Source organism: Bombus huntii, chromosome 3 (genome assembly GCF_024542735.1).
Source record: "Bombus huntii isolate Logan2020A chromosome 3, iyBomHunt1.1, whole genome shotgun sequence".
Classification (NCBI taxonomy): domain Eukaryota; kingdom Metazoa; phylum Arthropoda; class Insecta; order Hymenoptera; family Apidae; genus Bombus; species Bombus huntii.
The window spans coordinates 17,773,264-17,795,124 of record NC_066240.1 but is presented as its reverse complement, the minus strand read 5'-3'; the positions used below and the strand labels follow the sequence as shown (position 1 = coordinate 17,795,124).

General features: G+C 36.5%; 1 protein-coding gene across 2 annotated transcripts; it reads right to left on the bottom strand.

Annotated features, from left to right (window-relative positions):
• Positions 1-1,009: 1,009 nt before the first annotated feature.
• On the bottom strand, positions 1,010-21,758 carry LOC126863885 (ceramide glucosyltransferase). 2 transcript variants are annotated; one of them, XM_050614568.1, is made up of 3 exons: positions 14,823-21,758; positions 9,043-13,976; positions 1,010-6,663 (listed from the first exon to the last, which is right to left on the bottom strand). In XM_050614568.1, exon 1 carries the CDS (start codon positions 19,589-19,591, stop codon positions 18,395-18,397), a length of 1,197 nt encoding a protein of 398 aa, XP_050470525.1. In that variant the 5' UTR covers positions 19,592-21,758; the 3' UTR covers positions 1,010-6,663; positions 9,043-13,976; positions 14,823-18,394. The 2 variants fall into 2 exon arrangements, with proteins under 2 accessions (XP_050470525.1, XP_050470524.1); XM_050614567.1 differs by having other exon boundaries at positions 1,010-13,976.
• Between the last annotated feature and the right edge of the window lie 103 nt (positions 21,759-21,861).

The following is a 21,861-nucleotide window of genomic DNA, read 5'->3' as shown; positions in this document are numbered from 1 at the left end:
TTTTTTTTTACATACAAACATCGCACGTACATACGTGTACATACACGCGTATGCACCCCGAACACTACACTCATATTCACACCCACACAACCCCATTGATATATTCACGTTTCAGGCTCCACCAACGAACGGTAGATACATATATTGCTATCAAATATTACCTCAGGCTATCGATTTCGTCGACAGAGTTGTACAACGTTCGATTGTAGCGTTTCAACCACTTATTATTTGGCAGTAAAGAAATTAAGGAATTAATTTTGCGGAATTATACGCACCTAGAGTGATAATGCAACGTTTCTCTTATCTAAGATTCGTTATTTACAAAGCTACGCAAAGAAGTTTGCTTGGAAATGAGGAGAGGGCCAACTCGATCCTGAAACTTTGACCTTTACATTTGGAAAGGAACGTTTATAAACAAAAACACACACAAAAAAAAAAAGAGAAAGGAAACGGAAAAAGAAAAGGAAAAGCAAAGACAATTTCGTACACGGTTTCTGTTTGACAGGATGAGATCTTCGTGTGTATTTATGCGTATACGTATACCGGTGAACAAAAATTGCATATTTATTGATTTATAGAAGCGTTAAAATTTATTAAGACAAGTAACGAGTGTTTTGTTTTTATCAGCGACAAAATTTCTTACAATCTTTTTACCACTTTATCCTCGTTTGAACTGCCAGCTTTGCCTTTTTACAGTTCCACTTTGTTCACCGTGGTTATAGAATACGCGTTCTTACGTACTAATGTTTAGCGGTTGTCATGTTAACTTTTGTTCGCCACTTTGTTTTAACACGTTCGTTACGAATACATTTCTTGATCCAGTTCGTTTAATTATTCAGGAGATGCATCTGTCTTTCGATTTGTGCAGTAAGAAATTTTTGTAGCGTCGAGTTATTCCTACCACATTTGAAACTATCTTAAGCAATAAATCACACTGCGTATTCAGGTAGAGCGAATTATCATTGAAAGTGAACAATTACGGTAAGACTAATGTACGAACCACCAGCGACTCGTATATCGCAGCGAAAGTGTTAATTAACGTAACAGCGGAACGTTACTGCTGTAGTGTCTCGAATCGAAACAACCCTCGTACAACTTCACAGTCTTTCGCAACCGCATTTATGCATGCAGCGTTAGTAACGCGTAGCGTACCGCTTTACCGCCTCGTCGGAATTGGATGGAAAGAAAAATTCAAGCGGATTTGCCGAATTTTTACGCTTATTCGATTTATTTTAGCTCACAGTCATGCAGCATTTAGATACGAACGATTATTATGGAGAAAGTCAAAGAATAAAATGAAAAAAGAAAAGGAAACTGATTATGTTATATTTTTGTTTGTTAAAACATTGCCGACTGTGACTGCGGATTGAAATTTTATAATTGTAGTCAAAGGATCACCGAGCAAGGCATTTTATGTGTATACTCGTTCGTTTCAGAATTTTTATAAAATAATTACAAACATCGTATTTTGCTTTGGATTAAATTTAAAACCATAAGTCCATGCCAGAAGGAAAGAACGTGAGGCAAAATCGGGGAAATGAAAATGCCAGTAATCGTAACGTACGTATGTATTTCGGAAAGAAGAGTTCTCTCTGGTCAGTCGACAATGTATTAAAAATTTTAAGATATCACAGTATAAAAAGGAACTGAAAGTAGATTTTAATCTTCAACAATGAACACTTGTAGCGTAAAAATACCACAGATTATCAATGCATAGTAATGTTATCATATCTTTCTGTATACTGTGACAGGCAGCGTGTTCAACGATCGTATTTACTTGCTAATTTATTGACAAATGATTATACGATTGATTTTACAATCGTATTCTAAATTTACTACTTACATATTATATTTTCGATCTTTAATCAAAACGATCCTAGATACGTAGTATCGAAGCCAATAACAGCGCAGTATTTCCCGCGGATCACAGCTCAAAGTGTCGATGAATCATCGATTGCTGCCTCTCGACGAATGTCGAATCGAACCCATATTCACGAGGCCTCCTTTTCCCCTCTCCAAGCGAAGGCGGTAAACTTGCGCGAATGGATACTTATGGCGTTCTATGGTAGACGGCGCGACGCGCACACGCACACACATGCGAATACAAATAAATGTAATCCGGTAAAAACGATCGTACTTACGTTCTCCTAACGTTTTCAATCTGTGAGATCCAAATAAGAATGTACGTACGAACTTGGATGAAGCGTACTGTACAACGATATCTTTTATTACGCTTAAAGAAGTTTTTCGACGTGAATGTTCAATGAAAATGGACGCCCACACGCGTAATAACGCGGTCTGAAATCCTCTTAACGCGGCTTATCGTCAATGATGATAATAGGATCAAATCGAACGATCGCTGGATAATCCAAACGAGAGCGCGTGCGCGAAGAACTCTGAAAGGGAGACATTTGCCAAATCGGACGAATAATTAGGAATTGTATCGCTATTGTTGCTTTCGTTTTACGCGAACTGAAAATTCAATCGATCATCCATTAACAATCGAATGAAAGTTACTATTCAAAATGAAAGATCGATCTATTCGCTGCAAATCTCTTTCGTTCCTTCCCTTTCTTTCCATTTGTTTACAGTAAATATTGGATTAAAGAAACGAGAATTCGTACCTGATTTAGAATTGATTTGTGATGTTTGATATTTCAACACGCCTATTATGCGTGTAATTTTATAGAACGCGTTCCCAATTTATTCGAACGGCCTTTGAAATTACTAGCCCTGAATAATTGAACGTTCGAATCTGTGCCTTTAATACGTTCAACCATGGGAATGTTTTATTTGGAAATAAAGCGCGTCGGCTAGGTTAGTGGTTGGTTTCATAGTCGGGAGTATATCCGTAATCGACTTTTTATTTTGCGGACTTTTCAAGGTTTTCCAAGGCTGGCGGGAATTCCGTGTGTGTCGAATTTGGTATGATTGACTGTCGGACAATCAAGTCAAAGGCAAAAGTCACTTGCAGCGAGATGCGTTTGATGCATTCGAATTTACCAACCGGAACGGACGTACTCAATTACAAAACGAGATATAAATTGTTCGCAGATAAAGCGCATAGGCGTCACACTCGCAGGTGAATCGTCTCCTCTGAAACTTTTAAATCTTGGCCGGACACAACGTCATTCAATTCCGGGTAAGATCCAAAACGGTTCACAGGAAAAAGATGACTTTTACAATGCGCGATGACACGACATCGTGAACGAATGACTAGTTAGACTAACGAGTTCGTACTTAAATAATGTACCAGGTGGCGCAAAAAGAAAAAAGCGCTTTAAGTAAAAGCAACGGTAAGTCTTTGATGTCTTTATACACACACATACATATCTATATGTATAATATTCTTATAATATTATTAATCACACATATTATTAATAATTTTTCTTGTATTATTATTAATAATATCTGTATCGATACTATACATTAATAATTACATTATATACGTGTAGGATATCCGACGTGTATAAATGAAATAAAATCGATTATATGGGCATATATGTATAAAGACTTTAAAAAGTAAAAATCACTCGAATCCGTTGGCATTAGCAGCATATGAATACAAGTTGCTTTGCACCACCAGGTAAAAACAAATTGATCGATAAAACGTATATCCGTCGACACAGCGACGTTTCGCGATGACATATATTACATAAGGCGCGGAAATCCTATTTAAGCAGATCACAGCTGCTTCCGCTTGGTCACATTTTGGATCTCTCTTACTCTTAAGTAGTATACCTTCCTTCCGTCGTACACGCTTACGAACTACTGGTCGATTTTTCATTTTTCAGTTTTTTCCTCGCTCTCTTTACGAAAAAACGTTAATGAAGAAAATTCAATAGGACGCTTTATAACCCACCTGCCATCCGAGAAACGATTCCGAGATGTGGAATTTTAATACATATAATAGTTGTAAGCTTCGAAAATTTGTTTCGTCGAATCGATAAATTTCTGTTGTTTTCGATATTCTACACACTCGGAATTTTCTGTTCGAAGAATATCGTACAGCCAATTTGGTATAAATAAACACGAATACTCAATTTTTATATGCATTATATATGTACATATTAAATTCTTATAGAAAAGGATTGGATAGCAGCTGTGAATGATATGTGCGCGAAATGAAAATCTCAGCCAAGTCACAATTAAGAAGATAAAAATAATCTGACTCTCATCTTGGAGTTAAAAAAGTTGTAAAGGTTTCGTATCACTTTCACATTGACTGATAAGTATAACTGTTATTCGTTGGACAGAAATATCGATTCCGAACGAATTTCGAAAGTTCTGGATCCTCTGTATTTGTGTGGTCGTTACTACTCGTTTAATGTAATCGAGTGATTAATTACGTAAAAATAGAAACGGAACGTAAAGAAGAGGAAATATATAATACAAAAAAACGTTAAAAATTTTCCCTACCTAATTAACGCCATATATTTAACGCCACGTGTACCTATACGCACGCGTATTTACACGATACTCATTATCAGACTGCTTATCTGAATTATAATAGTTGAAACTAGTTGGAAGAAGTGTGTAAATATATATGTATATTGGTCCAATATTTGGATTATGGATTAGAATGGAATAGATTTGAATATCGTGTGTTAGGTTGGGTAAAATAACGTAACGCGTGAGGCAGATTTCTATATACCTATATACAAAAAGCTGAATAATTCGCAAACTAAATAAATAGAGCGCTTTAAGTCTAAATTATGCGTATGAATTATGCTTGAATTAAGTAGTTAGGTTAGATCTGAGACAGAGCGTGTGTTTCCTTTTTCGACATCATTCAGGTCATATCTTCTCCGCATGCTCATCAACTTTCGTTCGTCTACCTTAAAAATTTGCCATAAAACCGCAGATATCACAATAATAAACACGATACTTTCGATAACTTTCGCCAAAACAAATTTAATCCTATCGTTGAATATCAATTTGTTCCTTTGATTTCGTTGCACTTCGTGGAATTCGATTCCGGAGTAATAAAAAAAAATTCGTGCCAATGGAATTGTTAAAAAAAGAAAGAGAAAATCTGGTAAAGTATTGTTCATGATTGTCCCAATTTCCCAATGACAATAGAAATTACTATTTCACTATTCATTGTGACACGCAGTCGAGAATACGTTACATTCTTCCATCGTAATTCCCCCACTGTACAATGAAATAAGAAATACGAAAAAACGAGATATATATATTTTTTATTTATGATATTAATTGTAGATATGCATAATTTCATTTATTCGTGTTATTATCACTGTCCCACTTCTCCCCGATCTTTTAAGATTAATTTCTAAAGAAAAATTACTAAATTGTACTTTTAATCAACCTGTGAATTTCAAGTTGAAGATCGCATATTGGCGATAACATAGTCGTAAGATATCTAGTCACGATAATTAATTAACTTATTATATAAATCGATTGCATAAGCTGTCAATCACAAAATGAAGTGTGAGTACGGGAATGAAACTAAGTACTACATATTATGATGGTAGGTTACGATAAGTACATGTTATGGACATTAATGACTCTTAGACGATATTTAATGAGTCACCTGAAATCATATTTGAAATTAATATGAAATTCGTCACGATGAAATCATGGTAGTGAAATTATCAAAGATTAGGTTGGCATTACTGCGGAATAGCATGGAATAGCGCGGAGTCGACACAGCGTGGAATGGTCTTTTTTCGGTGAATGGAGATCAATGATAGCGAGTTCACTAACTTGGACCAGTATTGGATGTTTTCAAGTACGATGCATTTGGAGAACCTTGAGACCAGTGTAGCTTCCACTTTTCGAAGAATAAACCACAGACCTTGAAATCGATCGTGTGAAACGTGCTGCGAAAACGTTCAAGAGCTTGGAACGTTGTCGGCGTTGTTGATTCGCGAATACCATAGAAATGGGGTTTTGCAAGAGCAGTTGGCATCACCCAGATACACAAAATAATGGGGAAATTCCAGTTTGGTTTACAACTGACTTCGAAATGACGCATTTAGAGCGTGGAAATAACTCGATTTAATTACCTCAACGAATCGTTATTTCCTTTGTTTTATATTGTGCTTGGATTTCACATTTTAACGTGCGTGTAATTAATATGGACTTGTGATGATTTTTCGAAGATATTTAGCGATATTTTTCTTTCAATTTTTCGACTTTCACTTCAAATGTAAAATATTAACACGGCATTCTACAAATAAATTCTGTCGAATCACAGATTATAACAAGCAAAAATTAGTCATCAGAACGGCACGGCCAGATGCGACGGGGCGTTTTCGAGATATTCGCGTGCTATCTGAACGGGCCAACTTCATTCATTTGTATTGTTCTCGTCGCCTGGCGTGTTCCCTCGATGATTCATCCGGCACAATGTAAATCGAACGCTTGTTTCCTTCTATCGGACGCGCGTTTCGATTCTATCCATGGACAGAACGAGCATCGTCAGTTTCTATGCGCGACGATTCCTCCGAGAACCTTCGAGAGACTTAATGATCCGCGAAACCTTCAATGGAAGTTCCAAATGTCGACCTGTGTCAACATGTTTCGCATTCAAAACGCTCAGAGCAATTTTTACGTCGTTCATGTTAGCCGAACTTTCCTTGAGACCACATCTTCGTTAACGCGTTGCCTGCCATACGAATTTTATATACGTATTTTGTCCTGGAAGCCGAAATAAATTGAAATATATTATATTATAACGTTTCGTTCTTGTAAAACATTATATTATATTTGCTCGCTTTTCCTCTGACAATGTTATCTAAACCATTAACATTATCGAAAATTTTTGTTTTTTATTTTAATCATTCTAAAAGATTTAGTAAAAAAGAAAGATGAGTCATGGATGACTAGCAATGTGGTAGTCAATGCCTTAACACACTTTTCTTGACAATTAACCTTTTGCCTGATGATTACTTTGATTTTCATAACCTTCATTGTACCAATAATGATGAACGTTGAGATACTATTTCGAATAAAAACATTTCATGCTCTCTTTATCTGAAAATAATTCTTTTTACGAATGTTCGGCTGTATACAACACGACGTTAACGATTAAGATCGCTAAACAACTAAATTTTAGATGAAAATTAATCTTCGATAATAGTCAAGAACAAGACTGGTTCTCGATAATTAAGAGGCGACAATTCAGATGTTCGTCAGATGCTTAATAACACCTGTACGACTACTTATTAGTCTAAACAATGAATTGCAATCGAGGACAAGATATTCAATTATATAGTGACACTAAACAAGACTCTTGATATGATTTGTATGTTGATATATATCCGGTAAATCGAAATGAATCGACATATGTCTCAGATATGAATCATTGTTAAAAAATAACAAATCGGATTATTTTATTTCTTCAAAGGTTTAACTACTAAATTTAGCTGAATGAAATTCCTTATTGCTTTTAAAACAGCGCCACAACACGGTTTCCTTTATTGTTATCGATGATATGATATGTCTTACAAGTATTACTACAATTTGTGCATATGTATTTTTGCATGAATAAGTTTAGAACATTAAAAGTTTAGAAACTAAAAATCATCAACGAAGGAAATTGCAAAGCTTTTAGAATTCTTGTACATATACAGATATTAGATAGATAGACATCTGATGTAAAATTAAAAATTTCCATATATTCATTAACAAAAAGTAAAACAAAAGTAAAAATAAGCAGAAGTATCGTTCATTAAGACATTAGCCAGTTAACTGCAGAATTTAGTTTTAGAAATTTCTCACTAGGTTAGGTTAGAGTGCGTAAATAAATACAAGCAACGACGTCTATACTCGTCAAACGCAGGTAACTGATTAACAAATAATATTTATATGAAAAGGGACAATTCGCGATTTAACCTCTTAAATTAAAAAATTTCCTCGTATACTCTTGACTAGGCGGACAAAGTTTTAAAGAAAAATATAATTGATGACGAATCCGAGAATTATCTCTCAGTTAGCGTGTTTTAACGATATAGAAAATTCAACAAGTCACTTTATCTCTCGACGAACCAAAGAAAAAGAGAGAAGCGAAATGTTTCACGCGTGAGTCATGTCATGTTTATCACACAATTATTATGTACCGTGTTAATTTATCACTGGGTTGGACACGCTCGTTTAAGAGTTCTATTCTCTAATACATTCCAAAAACTATAAAACTCTGTATCTCTGCAAGAGAGATAAGGATCGAAAATTTGACACAACAGTCGTAGAATAGAATTTCCGATATCGCTTAACCATAACCTCTAAAATTTATAGAACGCGTATTTTCCCTCACAGGAATTGGATGTTGTTTGTTTTATTAATTCTCGAATTAGCACTGTAAGTACGACATATACTTCTTTATGATACATCTTTGATGAAAACTCTTCGATATTTACGAAGCATTTTCAACAACCTCCGGACAAGTTTCTACAAATTTTGTTATGCATATCAAAACGACACGTTCATAGTGAGGACAGAAAGGAATAAAGAAATTTTCTTAATTTAGTTATTTAGCGAGGAATCTGAAAGGAGGAAGATCGAGAATCGAACTTTATAAAGTAATAATAATCAAACTAACTAATAACTATTACATAAATGATCCTATAATCCTATATTTCCCGATTTTTAGATATCAATCCTTAGTCACTCCACGAAATAAGTTTTTACAACGCTGCATCAAATTTTTACAAATAATGAACGTATCATCGTTCGCTTGATATCGACTAATATCTGTAAATCAACCATTTATTGCTATTTTTATATCCGCTTTTATATACGCTTCGTTTTGATTTTTCACTCCGTTTTTATGAAAAATATGATAAATACGATAAACATTGAGTTATATCAGCAAACATATATACTGGTGGTTATACGTTATCTGAAAAGTAACACTAAACGACAAAATAGAAAGGCGATGAGTTAGGACAGAAAGCTGATTGATTTATCTTGGTTTTTGCAAACAACGATCGATCATTTTATCGGTGAAAAAAGGTGCTACTTTTCCTATGAGAAAAAAGGAAATATAAACCAAAAAGAAGGAAGAAAAGAAATCGTCACCTTTAAATTAAAATTATAATTCCCATAAAGAAGATGCGACAAATTATGCCGCGGCAAAAAAAGATTATGCTACAGATGGATCCTCGTAACAGTCGCCATTGTTGTTCCTTTTTCGTTAAATGCACTTTCATAATGGCACTCGAGTCCAAGCGACCGTTGGTTCGTGCAAAAAGAGTGTTTTCGTACGACTTTCCTTTCATCTTGCTAGAAAGGACATCAAAAAGATCTGCTCTCCATGTGGCCGTGTCGTTTCAACGAAAACGCAAATCTTGCGCAGTCCAGCAACCCTTTTTCCTGAGAATGATACAATTTATCGCGAATTACAGGAAAATCCTACATATTCGTGTACCAAAAATTGATCGTCGGAACATCGAATTACATAACCTGAAACCACGAAGCTATTTCTATAACCTAACCCCAACCTAACCCCAATGGAGGTCTGACAAATTGAAAGGAAGTTAAAATAAAGAACGAGCTACGTGAAATCGTATTTTTTTTTCTTTTTTGAAGAACAAGGCAATTGAAACACACATAAAGATTGTAATCTATTTTATAAAGAAAGATTGTGTAATATCTGATTGCGTGAAATCTTGAATTCAGGATAAATGTTGATTGGTGTGACGGATAAGACGGTGGAATTCGGAGAACGCAGTGTTAAGCATATATAATCTCGAGGACTTAATTGTCTACTAGAACTACTGGAAAATTTATACAGTAATCAGCAGTCGTATCGAAAAAAGTGCGATTGCAATGATTGCGAGCTCTACCCAATGGGATTTTCCTCGGTCTAATATGCGAAGCGAGCTGGGTCTCGTGAGACCTGTTCTCGGTCTCATGAGACCTGTTCTCGGTCTCATGAGACCTGTTCTGGGTCTCATGAAGCCTACTTACGATCAGTATCCATTCTGACTTCGAAGTGAAACGGCGTTAGAAAATTTGTTTCTGAAATAAACTAATTGCCGTCGACAATGCGAAATGAAGAAGGGAGCATTTTTCACTACGGTAAACATATAAATGTATATATACCGATTTTAATCTATAAATACGAATTACTGGTAAAAGTGACAGTTATATAATAAATGGTTCAGATAAAAAATGGATGATATCAAGAGGACCATAATCTGATGTAATTAATTTTCTTATAGATGGGCGCATAAAGATCATACGAAGGTGATATACGTTCCCTTAAATGGAATCGTATAATTTTTAATGCCCTGTCTTGATATTCTTTATAGCAAATTATTAACTTACATATGCCGAAAAAACACTAGCATGACTGATAATTTAGCTTTTATCTTGTAAGACCTATCGTATGAAAGACGAGGAAAACAAATACAAAAGTAATAATTGCTTCACATCTTTCCTTGTCCTTCATACGACTGGTTCTACAAAATAAAGAGTAAAATATCTGTAAATAAACTAATATATACATATATATGTTTATAACAGCGTAAAACGCATTAATAATAATTTTTAGTCAAGATATAAAAATAGCCACGGTCTCGTATGTATTAAAGAACTGGTCTACTGCATATTTATGGCAGGCAGAAGTCAAGCGGAAGTCAGCCAGATCTTTTCATTCGTAAAGTGGGAATCATAAACTTTAATTTAAGCCCTATTACGACCTTGTACTCGATGACGTAGGAAGCTAACGATAAAAAGTCAATTTGTTTATAGTTTGCCAGGAAATGCTAATGAGATGAAGTCCGGTAGACCAAGGTATTTTGGTAATACTAATTGAAGTTAAATAAATTGGACACGATTAAATTTCTTGTACTCCATGACGTAGATGTAAAGCCATAAAAACGGACGGAAAGTTACTGTATTTAATCATATAGCAGTAGGTTGCGTTCTTGCAGAGCAGATGCCTTTCGTTTATTTGTCAGTAAGATATTATCTGACCTCATGGTCACTTTTGGTCTTTCGTCTTCGATGGGATACGGTGAGGGTGAGATTGCTTTGTTTGTATCATCAGTCTTTACCGTCATTGTATCATCCTTGTCCTCGTGACCTGATCTCAAGTATTCGAGAGTGTCGCACAGCAGAGCCACGCGTTTCGCCCTCGTATCAGTGAGATAAAACGCTAATGTAACGACGAAATTTTTTTATTTTCTATATTTTCGTTAATAAAAATTTCATTAAAGTATTGGCGAGATTGTCCTGATCGAACTGAGACCAAAAAGCGATTCTATTGGCAATTAGCTGATTCTTCGAGATCCTTTTCCTCTTTTACGTGGTATTGTTTGCTCTTCCATACGCATATCTACTGCTATACTTAAACAATTGCAACTGTTTCTCGCATAGAAATGACATTTCGTTGCTCGAAAGATGTCCATACTACTCTTATAAGTAGGTCTCATGAGCTCGCCTCGAACGATACTTGGAGACATACCTCGGGACAAATCTCATTGCGTAGGTAGGGCATACTTAAGAGTACACTATACATTGCTGGGAACAATTACTAAGTAACTCGTTGCTTGAAAATAAAAATAACGATTAGAAACATTTTACCGTACGTAGAGATTAGCAATGGTCCATCTCAGAGTACGTATCTCTTTGCGAAGTTTAAAACATTATCTTAAAGTCATAGTTCATAATAAACTTTCAATAGGAGTACAGGGTTACGTCAGTGACTTAAATGGCTGAAAATGATGGATGGTGTTATTTGGCAATTAAGAAGAATTGGACGAACTTCTGGGATGAAAGGAATCCTCGAAAGTCTTGAAACGCCTGATTCGAATTGCACGTTAAAATAAAGCGACGTTGAGCAAAAGACGCTCTATTTCAAGCGATTTTGTGTCTAACGTTATGTACAGTCAGTGCGAGGTTTACCCGTGAGCCTGCCTCTTGTCGTAACACAGAGTACGCGACGTAATTACGCGAAGCAAAGTGAGCAGCGGTTACGCTTTCGACAAAGTCGTCTCGATCCATTTCGTCGATATACGTGTCCAAACGAAGGAGCTGCGAGGCACCTTTGATCTCGCCAAGAACCCAGCGGTCGTTGGTTCGTGCCGAGGCAGCCTCACGAGTCAGTCCCGCACTGCCTGTACATAGAGTCAGCAGCAGTTTCATTTTTATTGATCGTGTCGTTTTAATCTTATCAGCACATTGGAATATAGATTACGTGTCTTGGAAAAAGTAAAAAACCAAAAAGCTAAGTTAGCGTAACGTAACTGTTTCGATAATACTTTACATAAAGTTACGAGAATTTTCTTTTCCAACTATTCTACGAATAAACAAGGGTGTAATCTTTAAACGTGTTTGTATCTCTTACTAAATAAATTTTATCAGGATTACATGTATTAAGAGGTTTCTATTCGAAAGATAATAATAAAAAAAAAAAAAAAATAAAACAAACATCGTTGTAGAAGCTAGAAGCAATAATTTTAAATTACCAAATTCCTAAAAGAAGAATATTCAAAATTCTCTGGATACTCTCGATGATAATTCGATCTAATTTTTAACACGAAGGGGACCTCCGTGTTAAGCTATTGCACCTTTTGGTTAAGAAAAGCGACATCACTTCTCACGTCTTTTCTGATAAAATATATCGACGTGAATTCAACTAAATTTTAATCGCATTCAAAATTATTACACGATAGATTTTAAAAGGAATTCCTCTCTGAGCAAAACAAGTCCTGAAAGATTCCCATCGCGAGATTGCCTCCAATGTCGTTCCGTTTTCTTCGTTCATTCAAACTGGACGATAACTTCTTTGTCACATTTTTAGTTACTCCCTCGTCTTTCCTGCCTTTTTCTAGTTCTACACATAAAATATATAAATTTTATAGATTGAAGATTATTACGTGCGATATTGAAGGCTTTAAACCCTGATAAATGGAAACGTCGACGAGTAAGGTGAAATAATTGTTTGACTTTCGATAAATCACGATAAGATAGAGGGCGGCCAATATTCCGTGTTGCATCGGCATAAAAAAGAGTGTACTCGTGGCAATTCGTGGAAAAAAATCTAGCCGACACAACTGACCTCTAGTTCCGCGAATCGAAACGTTCTTCGCACGTAAACAGTGTTCAATTTTAATACGAGTTATCGATTTCAGTAGAATCACAAAAAATGTCGCTTTTTTTCTTTTGCGCTAATGAAGCGAAATCGTCGAGTGAAAGAACTATCGAACGAGGACAAAAGGAAACGAAATATCGACGACGGACAAGTTACGAAATAAGAATTCATTGTTTAAATAAAAACAGTTACTGTTCGTTGATAAGAACCATGTTTGGCCAAAGAGAGTTCCATCGATTATTTTCGAATTGACGGATATAATCCGTTTTATATTATATGATAGCGATTATTGGAACGAGTTCAACAAAAACGTAATAGAATTAAAAGTATCCGAAATACAAGAATAAAGTAAATAATTTAGAGATTTTATAACAATTTATTTGCTACGACAATGAAATTCTATCGTTGTAGAAATTAAAAAATTATAATTATCGATCTGGAAACATTCGTAAACTCGGCATTATTTCATTTAGGAGAAAAATGCTGAAAACTAACGGCTTATAGCAAGTAAGAAATTAGGATGTAAACCTTGAATATAAGTTGAATGTAAACACGATCAATGACCTTCAATTACAAACTATTACGATTGAAAAATCACAATAGCCCCCAACCATTCGAAATCGTACGGTTACAATTGCTATTAATTAAACGCACGCACACTATTTCGTTGCAGCCTGACGAGGCAAGGGTTAAACAGTTACTGGTTGTGTAGTGGAACGGGTACGATATAAATATCACAATTAATTGACCACTTCACTGATGAAAGTGTCAGGGTTCAAAAGCCTTAGATTCACTTTTGTCGTTAAACACCGCAGCGCCGCTCGTTGTGTAGAAAACTTGCTAAAACCCCGCTTCCCATCGAACCAGATAACAGCCAGATAACACGGATCTATCTCTTTTCTATATTTATATTCTGAAAAATTAACGACAGCAATTAGCCTTTTAGATAACTCGTTCACTGAAATAAATTAAAAACATCGAAAATTGGAAAAGCAAAAGTAGGAATTAGAAAATTGATTTCTAGAACGTTTTTTTTTTTTTTACAGACTTTTATATCATTTCGACCCTTTGCCTCTGTGTTCGTTTCTTATTCGATAATAAATTGATAGTATTTGACATCAGGAGCAAATTTACCTACGTCGTTACCTCTCGGATGAATAGCACGCACGATGGTGCTTGTACCGAAAACCCGGACAAAACTCGATTTCAACAATTTTGTGTAAATAAAAAGATGTTGCTACACCAGATACTTAAATGTATAAGGAATAATACATCGATATTCTTTTTCATTGTAACTGAAAGTTATGAATACGTTTCTGCCCTAGTCACGTGCGTCTGTTTACCTGTACTGACTCCACTTACTAAACACAGAGTATAGATGACCCTGCCCGATAGATTGTTTTTTCATTGTTACCCGGTGACGTGCTCGCGGAACACAGGAAAATCTTAATAACAGCGGACCTTGGCGTAATGATGTTGTCGTGCGTTTTCTAATCAAACGGTATAGTTTCAGATATAGATTGCGCTGCACGAGTAATTAAAACGCACGGAACAATAGAAGAGTGTAATTAACACTGGTTACAAACATATTTAGTTTGTACTAATTGGTTCGCAAGACAGAGAACAAAGAGTCGATGGTTTCGTTCGAAACGTTATAAGGATGGCGACCGTCACACACGTAGAAACACACACACACACACGATGAATATGGAATGTAGAAAAAGCAAGGAACACTCGTATTTGAAAGGATAATATATACCATGTACAATTGTCGAAGCTTCTACAGCGAATTACACTCAAGACTAGATTCGACAAACCCTATTAACCTTTCTGATCTTAACTAATCAAGGAAATCGATCGAACGCGTGCCATATGAGAACGTACACGAACGTTATGTTAACCAGTGTTTAGTTCTACGACGCCATCCTAGATGCGAGGATGACTAGCGTCATCTCACTTATTGTTAGGACTGCAGGCACGAGAAACGTATGACTTTGTACCGGCAGGGATAAGAATCGATATTAAGTATTTTGAATCTACTAAATAAAAGTATCGCGTTAGGTCATCTCGTAAATCGTGTCGTTTCTTATCGAATTTTATATGTCCGTATCTTGTTTATGCGATATATTTATAGAAACCTTTTTTCTATGCTTTACAAGATACTGTTGTCGTCAATCTACAAAATGTATTCGAAGCAATCAGAAGGGATATGTTTTATTTAAAAAAAGGCGAGAAACAACGAGTATAAAAAGAGTAAAGAGGCAATATATTTAAACGTGCCGCTGACAATACTCGTAACGTGTACGGAGAACGTGTTTAAGCGTAAGAGAATATCAAAGGTAAATTTTCGACTTCCCCGTAAAACAAGATCCGATCTACCAGCAAAAATAAACGTAAGGGAATATTGTTATTATTTACAAGTACTGCCACCTCATCGATTTCGATGATTTTTTAATATGTTGTAGAAATCAATATTTTGAACAACGTTTTCCTAAACATATAATCCTCGGCTGACCTTAGTTTCCGAGATATTCGTAAGAGGCTGCCGGTACAACTACAGTGAATTTTGCCTGTATTGTGTATCCATGGCAACGTATGCGCTGGTACTGATTGCCGACTATCTCATTGTGGCCGAATAAAATAGCACCTGGCCCAAAACTAATTCTTATCGTTTGTTTATAGCATATATAGATTTAGTTAAGCGTCAGTTTACCAATGTTAACACATAAGCTATCACGGACGCACGATTATAGATAGAATTCACTGGTACCGTCACATTTTTGCGAACATTTCGGACAATTAAGGTTATGCGGTAGGAAAAAGTTGTTGAAAACGTTAATTTGTGCAACATATTCAAAAATCGTCGAAATGGGTGAAGTTGCAGTACTTGAAAATAATTACCAATGTAAATATTATTATTATAAGCATAAAGTTAGCGTCAAGAAGCGACACAACCTTTGGGATGCCTGTCATTCGATAATCTACAAACTACACGAGTGTTTTTCTCTTTATATAATAACGTTCGATCGATCTAACTATAATCTAAATCATTATCGTGGTTGGCGATAATTTTGAGCATTGATGATTAATTAATTACAAGGGATTAAATTTTGTAGGAAATTTTCAAAGAAAAATTAATCACGAAAGATGCATCGTACAGATGCCCTTAATTAGTCTTAGTAAGCGATTAAGCGAGACAAGTACCGCTTAGAAAACATTAGTTCTTTCGTAGAAAAATACAATTAAGCGACATGGTGCGATTTCTTTTTTCTCGACACCTTGCGAGAAGTAGGCAAGTATTTGGATTTAGATAAATCCGAATTTATTTTGAATACTTGATAATCTTCTTAATACTTATTAATACTTGTTAATCTTCTTATTTGGGGGGGGGGGGGAGATATCGTAATTAAGCGTCCGATATCTTATGTTCGAAATATAAACGTGTTTCGATAATAGCACGGACAGATGAAATTGAATTCAAACTTTACTAGACGTTGAAGAAAGAAATGTGCATCAATAGAAAGTAACATGGTCAATACGTTGAACGTTACGTAACACAATCAATTTGTTTCGATTATTCGACGCGAAGGTACTTGCTTTTACGGGTACGATTTTTACAATAACAATTAGTTCTAATTGAAAATATGCATGTACATATACGCGTTGCGTATTAAACGAATGAAACGAAAAAAGGTACATATCAAATAAATGAATATTTACATAATCGTATTTGTTCCATTCTAGCGATTTATCGAAATTAGGTTGGAATTAATATTTTGCGTAATAAAACAAAAAGTTCAGCAAAGATTGTAATCTTAAAAAGAAAAGAAAAGTAAAGAAGAGGAAAGAATATAAGATAGGGTTAAGCACTTTGATACCTAAAAATGTGCTTCTTTTGTATGTACAATTACTACATATGCACCGTCTATAACGCGTTAATTAATCGTTTCGGCTAACACGTATGTATATTTTTATTTGATTCTACTTCTTCCCAGTTTACCGACACGGAGACGTCGAAAAGAAACACTAGTTAGTACTAGCAGCGAATATTATTATCATCAAACCCGTAAAAAATTCTTTTTCCATAATCGAACGTGCTTATACTTCGCTTAATCATATAATCATTTGTTAAATACCTTTTAATGTTAAAAATAAATATTTACTTAAAAACCAAAACAACATTAACCTTACCAATTAGTTACTACAACGCGCGAAAGATATTTCGAGATAAATCACCAACTACGTCGATAAGATGTTAAATTGATCGCGAAGCCAGCGCAACCATAGCTTTTTACAGGAATCGTTTCCTTAAAACGTATGAATAATTTCGCACCGAATATACTACAATAACGATTTAAGGGGACCTCGTTCCAGACGAGGATTTCAAAAAAAGAAGAAACAAAAAAGAAGAAAAGCCACATATCCATCGATTGTTTACTACGTGTTTTCTCTTTCTAACATAACCTATAATAGATCCTTCTTTTTTTACGTTATACTTTTCTTCTTTTTTCTGTAAACATTGCACTTGAAATGAGCATACCAACGAGCTGGCGGAGATGATATGCTGAATAATTGAAAAATGATGGCACACGTGCATACATGCGTGTCGCGATTATTGTTTCACGTAAGCGAATCATACGTATATACGTGTACATGTACACACGACGCGTAAACACCCCTATCTAGTAAATATCGTGTATATACGGCGTATATTTTTTCCACGGTATAACGCAATTCAAGTATAATAAGAACTACATGCGTAATAATATAATATATCGGATATTACAAAACATCCACGCTTCTAGCTCAATGTGTGCATATTAATCCCTACGTGTATATCGGATGTACCAGTCTTTTCGGGCTAAATATTTTCAGGATGTTTTACGGATATAAATAAGGAAAAGACTTTGTGTAAACGTATACCGATTTTATAATATAATTGTTCAAAGCTTTATTAAAAAGTTATAACAAAAGAGAAATACGAAGAGAACGATGGTTAGGCCTCCGATGATATCGCCCTAAACTTTTATATCTAGTTAACTTTGAAAAAAAAATGTTATGTACATACATCGAGCAAATAATATAGTGAAAATGAACTTTGCATTGTATATTGATAGCGAATCTATTTTCGTCTTATAGCATAGTAATCGTAAGATTGGTATCATTCTCTTTGTATTTACCTATGATCATAGAATATCCTGACAAGATTTGATCGAAGAAAACTGGAATACCCTGCATACGTATCAAAGAAAGAGGAAGAAACAGAAGTAAAGGAAAGAAACGAAAAAAAGAAAGGAGGAAAAAGTAAAACCGCTGGTTTCATAGTGCAATTTAATATTTGACTTTTGCCTTAACCTCTTCCGCGACTCCACCCCACCTGAGTTTGTAGACACGCGACCGCCACTGTATCAGAGGATCTAGAACTGCCTGAAGGAAAAGATAAGGCCTTGTGATCTCGCTGAGTAACCATCCGCATACGAATTCTAACTTGTTGAACGGCAACGGACCGTTCTGGACGACGCTCAATAGCGTCCAGTCGAACATGAACCACAATAGTATGTGTACCAAATAGAAAACAAGGGAGTCCCACTCGAAGAGTACGCTGGCCGCCCAGGAAGCACAGGCACCTAACACTAAACACTCGCTAAGCGGTTCGAGAACGATCGTGGTAGGCAACATAGCCACCCTGAGCTTCGCCCACCTTCGTAATCTCGCCTGGAACGAATGCAGCTCGCAGTGACCGCTATTCTGCAACGCCGGCTGCGAGGACACAGTGATTCGCCAACCACGGTCGGTCAGTGACTTTGCGTAGAAAAAATCTTCGGCTAAATACACACCGAACGTCTTTAAACCGCCGACCTCATCGAGAGGAGCTTTTCTCAGCAACGCTGACATCCCTGTGTGACAATTGATCCTAAGTAAATCAGCGGCTAGGTACATACGCGACTGTACAGTACCAAAGAAGATTTTCTCGTATGCCGCGGCAAAACCTTCGCGATCACAGGTAAACGGCATCTGATGCACTAACGCAACATTGTCGGTCATGTAATTAACCATGTCCAACAGCGTGTCCTCCTTCATCTTGATACCACTGTCACTAATCAGTACATACTCGTGTTTAGCCGCCTCGTACGCTGGTTGCATATTGTTGATCTTTGGATTCACGCCCACGTTACAACCGCCGATGAAAAGTCTCGCATCCACTTCTGGATACTTTTCGATCAGTTTACGTACTAACATCAACACCGGATCCGAGTCGTCTTCCACGCAGAACAGTAACTCGTAACGGGGATATTGCATCGTAAAGAATGTCTCTAAATTGCTGAACAGATTCGGATCAACGCCCATCAGAGGCTTTATGATCGACACACCGGGTAAGGGCGTTTCGTAGGTTGGTACTTGAGTGACTTTACGGTGCAGCTTCCAGTGACCGGCTATCAGTGCCAGTACATGAACGATCCACATTACCGACCAGAATATCATGAAAAATATAGCGAAGCCGTACAAGGTATATATCATGGAGTTCATCTTCGAATAAGGATCCTTGATACTCGGAGGCCTAACCTCCGGATAGGGGAAGGTCTCCTGACTCACCTCACCACTTTGTCTTTTTTCTCTCTCTCTCTCCCCCCCTCTGTCTCTCTCTATCTGTTTGTCTCTTTCTCTTGTTTCCTCCGTGATTATTCGATCCTTTCGTACCTATCGATCCGAGCGACGATCTCAAAGCCCGCCATCCTTCGTGGATATCTAATAAACGGTATCCGCGGCATCCTTGACGAGGTTCTCGCCGTGCCGCGATCACGGATACCGAGTGTGTGGAAAAATCGCGCGGGCCATCGATGATGTGTTTTCGGCAATTCCCACGGTGTAACACCGTTTTCACGGCGATCACAACGACGACGACGACGACGAAGACGTGGCCACCGCTTCCAACACATTCACGTATTAGGTTCCCCCGCGCGGTTTATAGGGTAGGTATAGGATAGCTACGTAGCCGCGTCCACGGCTACGAGCGCTCCAAAACGCCGGCACGCTGTGTCAACGAAGGTATACCAACCGAACGTACTCCTCTCTCTCCCTCTCTCTTTCTCTTTTTCTTCCACCTTCCACCGGAACAACGATAGGAGAGATAGGAGGATCGCCCTGCTATTCACAGTTATTGACACCAAAGCACCCTCTTTGTCACTACGTACTACCAGCGATCCTCCCCAATTTTCACCGATACATTGAATTTCCTCGTTCCTTACGCGCACCCATATGTAGTTTTGACGACACAATACGAGCAAACACGACCCTCGAACGATGCGTCCACCTTTTATTCCCCGGATCTATTTCGTATTGGTTAGCAGAGTAAATTTTTCTATTGCCTCTTACCTCATTTTACTCCGCGCACAACGCTTTCCAACAATTAATAACTTTCGATAACGTTGTTTAACTATGTGCACGTTCAGCAACCAGAGTTCACCGATCCTTTCAATGCAACATGTGTAACGTCAAGATAGTACGTTCCGTTTGTGTTCATGGACGACTGGTCCCTTTCATAACGATGCGCCTACACGGCTTTGGTCCGTTCTGTTTCGACCGCAACTACGCCACTGCCAACGCGTACCGATGCATGTCATGTCGATAACCAAATTTCTGTTGCTCGATTCCAGCTGATTATGAGTAGAATAAGAAGGCGATAGAGGAAAAACAGAGATGAAACAGCGGTTTGAACGACACGTCTTACGTACAAACGACGCACCGCCTAACGTCGACGGGATAACTGGCTGCATGTGACGGCGACAGCCGGCAACTCAACCGCTTGTTCGTTACTATGTTCACAACATACTTTACCTTGACGACCTTACAATCAACTGACGTGCTCCGCGCGTAACTTACCACTTTTATGATAATCTGTTAATCGTTATCGTGCCATTATCGCACGATTTCGATTACATTCTAATCGAAAAGAAATGAATCGTTACGTAATAGAAAACTGGAATTTCTATGAATTCATACGTTATTTTTGTAGGTGTATATTTTGGCGGTATTCTGTAATTTTGAAATTAATCTTTATGTTAAATGAATTGTGTAACAAGGTTTGAAACAATAATTTAATCCCTTGTTATTGATTCTCTTTATTATGTTTTGTACTAATATTTTAGATGCTTGGAATTTTTTGTATCTAGTACATACATACTAGGTAGGAAGGATATAACGCGATTGAATGCCATTTCCTAAAGTTATTTATGCGCCTTTTTGTAAAATCGTTTCTTGATATTCTGTCCATGATCTATCGATAAAATTATGTGGTAGTATCATTAAAACTTAATTCATCTTTGTTAAAAATTAGGATGTATGGTATAAGAGTATGGTATGAAATAATTAAATAATTACGAATGAAATGTTTAATGTTTAGACGACCAAAATGCGTAAACTTTAGCTTTTGATGATTTTACGAACATTATACCGTTATAGCGTTTTACCGTTATACTGTTTTTATCTACTACATCTAAGTTTTATGTCCTCGCCGAGATTATTTAAGGAGCTTCGAATGAATGCAATATCAAACGTATTATAGGTGTGCCAATATTATCGCTCCAAATTAACGCATTTATCAGTAATATCTTTATCGCATTATTTGGATCCAGTTTACATTGGTAAATCGTATTGCTACCACGTAAATCGTGCAAACAGACGTATTAGGTATACAAAGAATAAAGAAATAATCAGTATGTCACTCACGTCGCAAGTTATTGGTCGCCGTTTTTACAAAACGTGATTTGCAAACCTAAATACAAAATTCATATCTCTGA

What these genes read in the sequence shown, in the direction of transcription:
- LOC126863885 (XM_050614567.1), bottom strand. Translation starts at nt 19,591, where the DNA reads ATGAACTCCATGATATATACCTTGTACGGCTTCGCTATATTTTTCATG.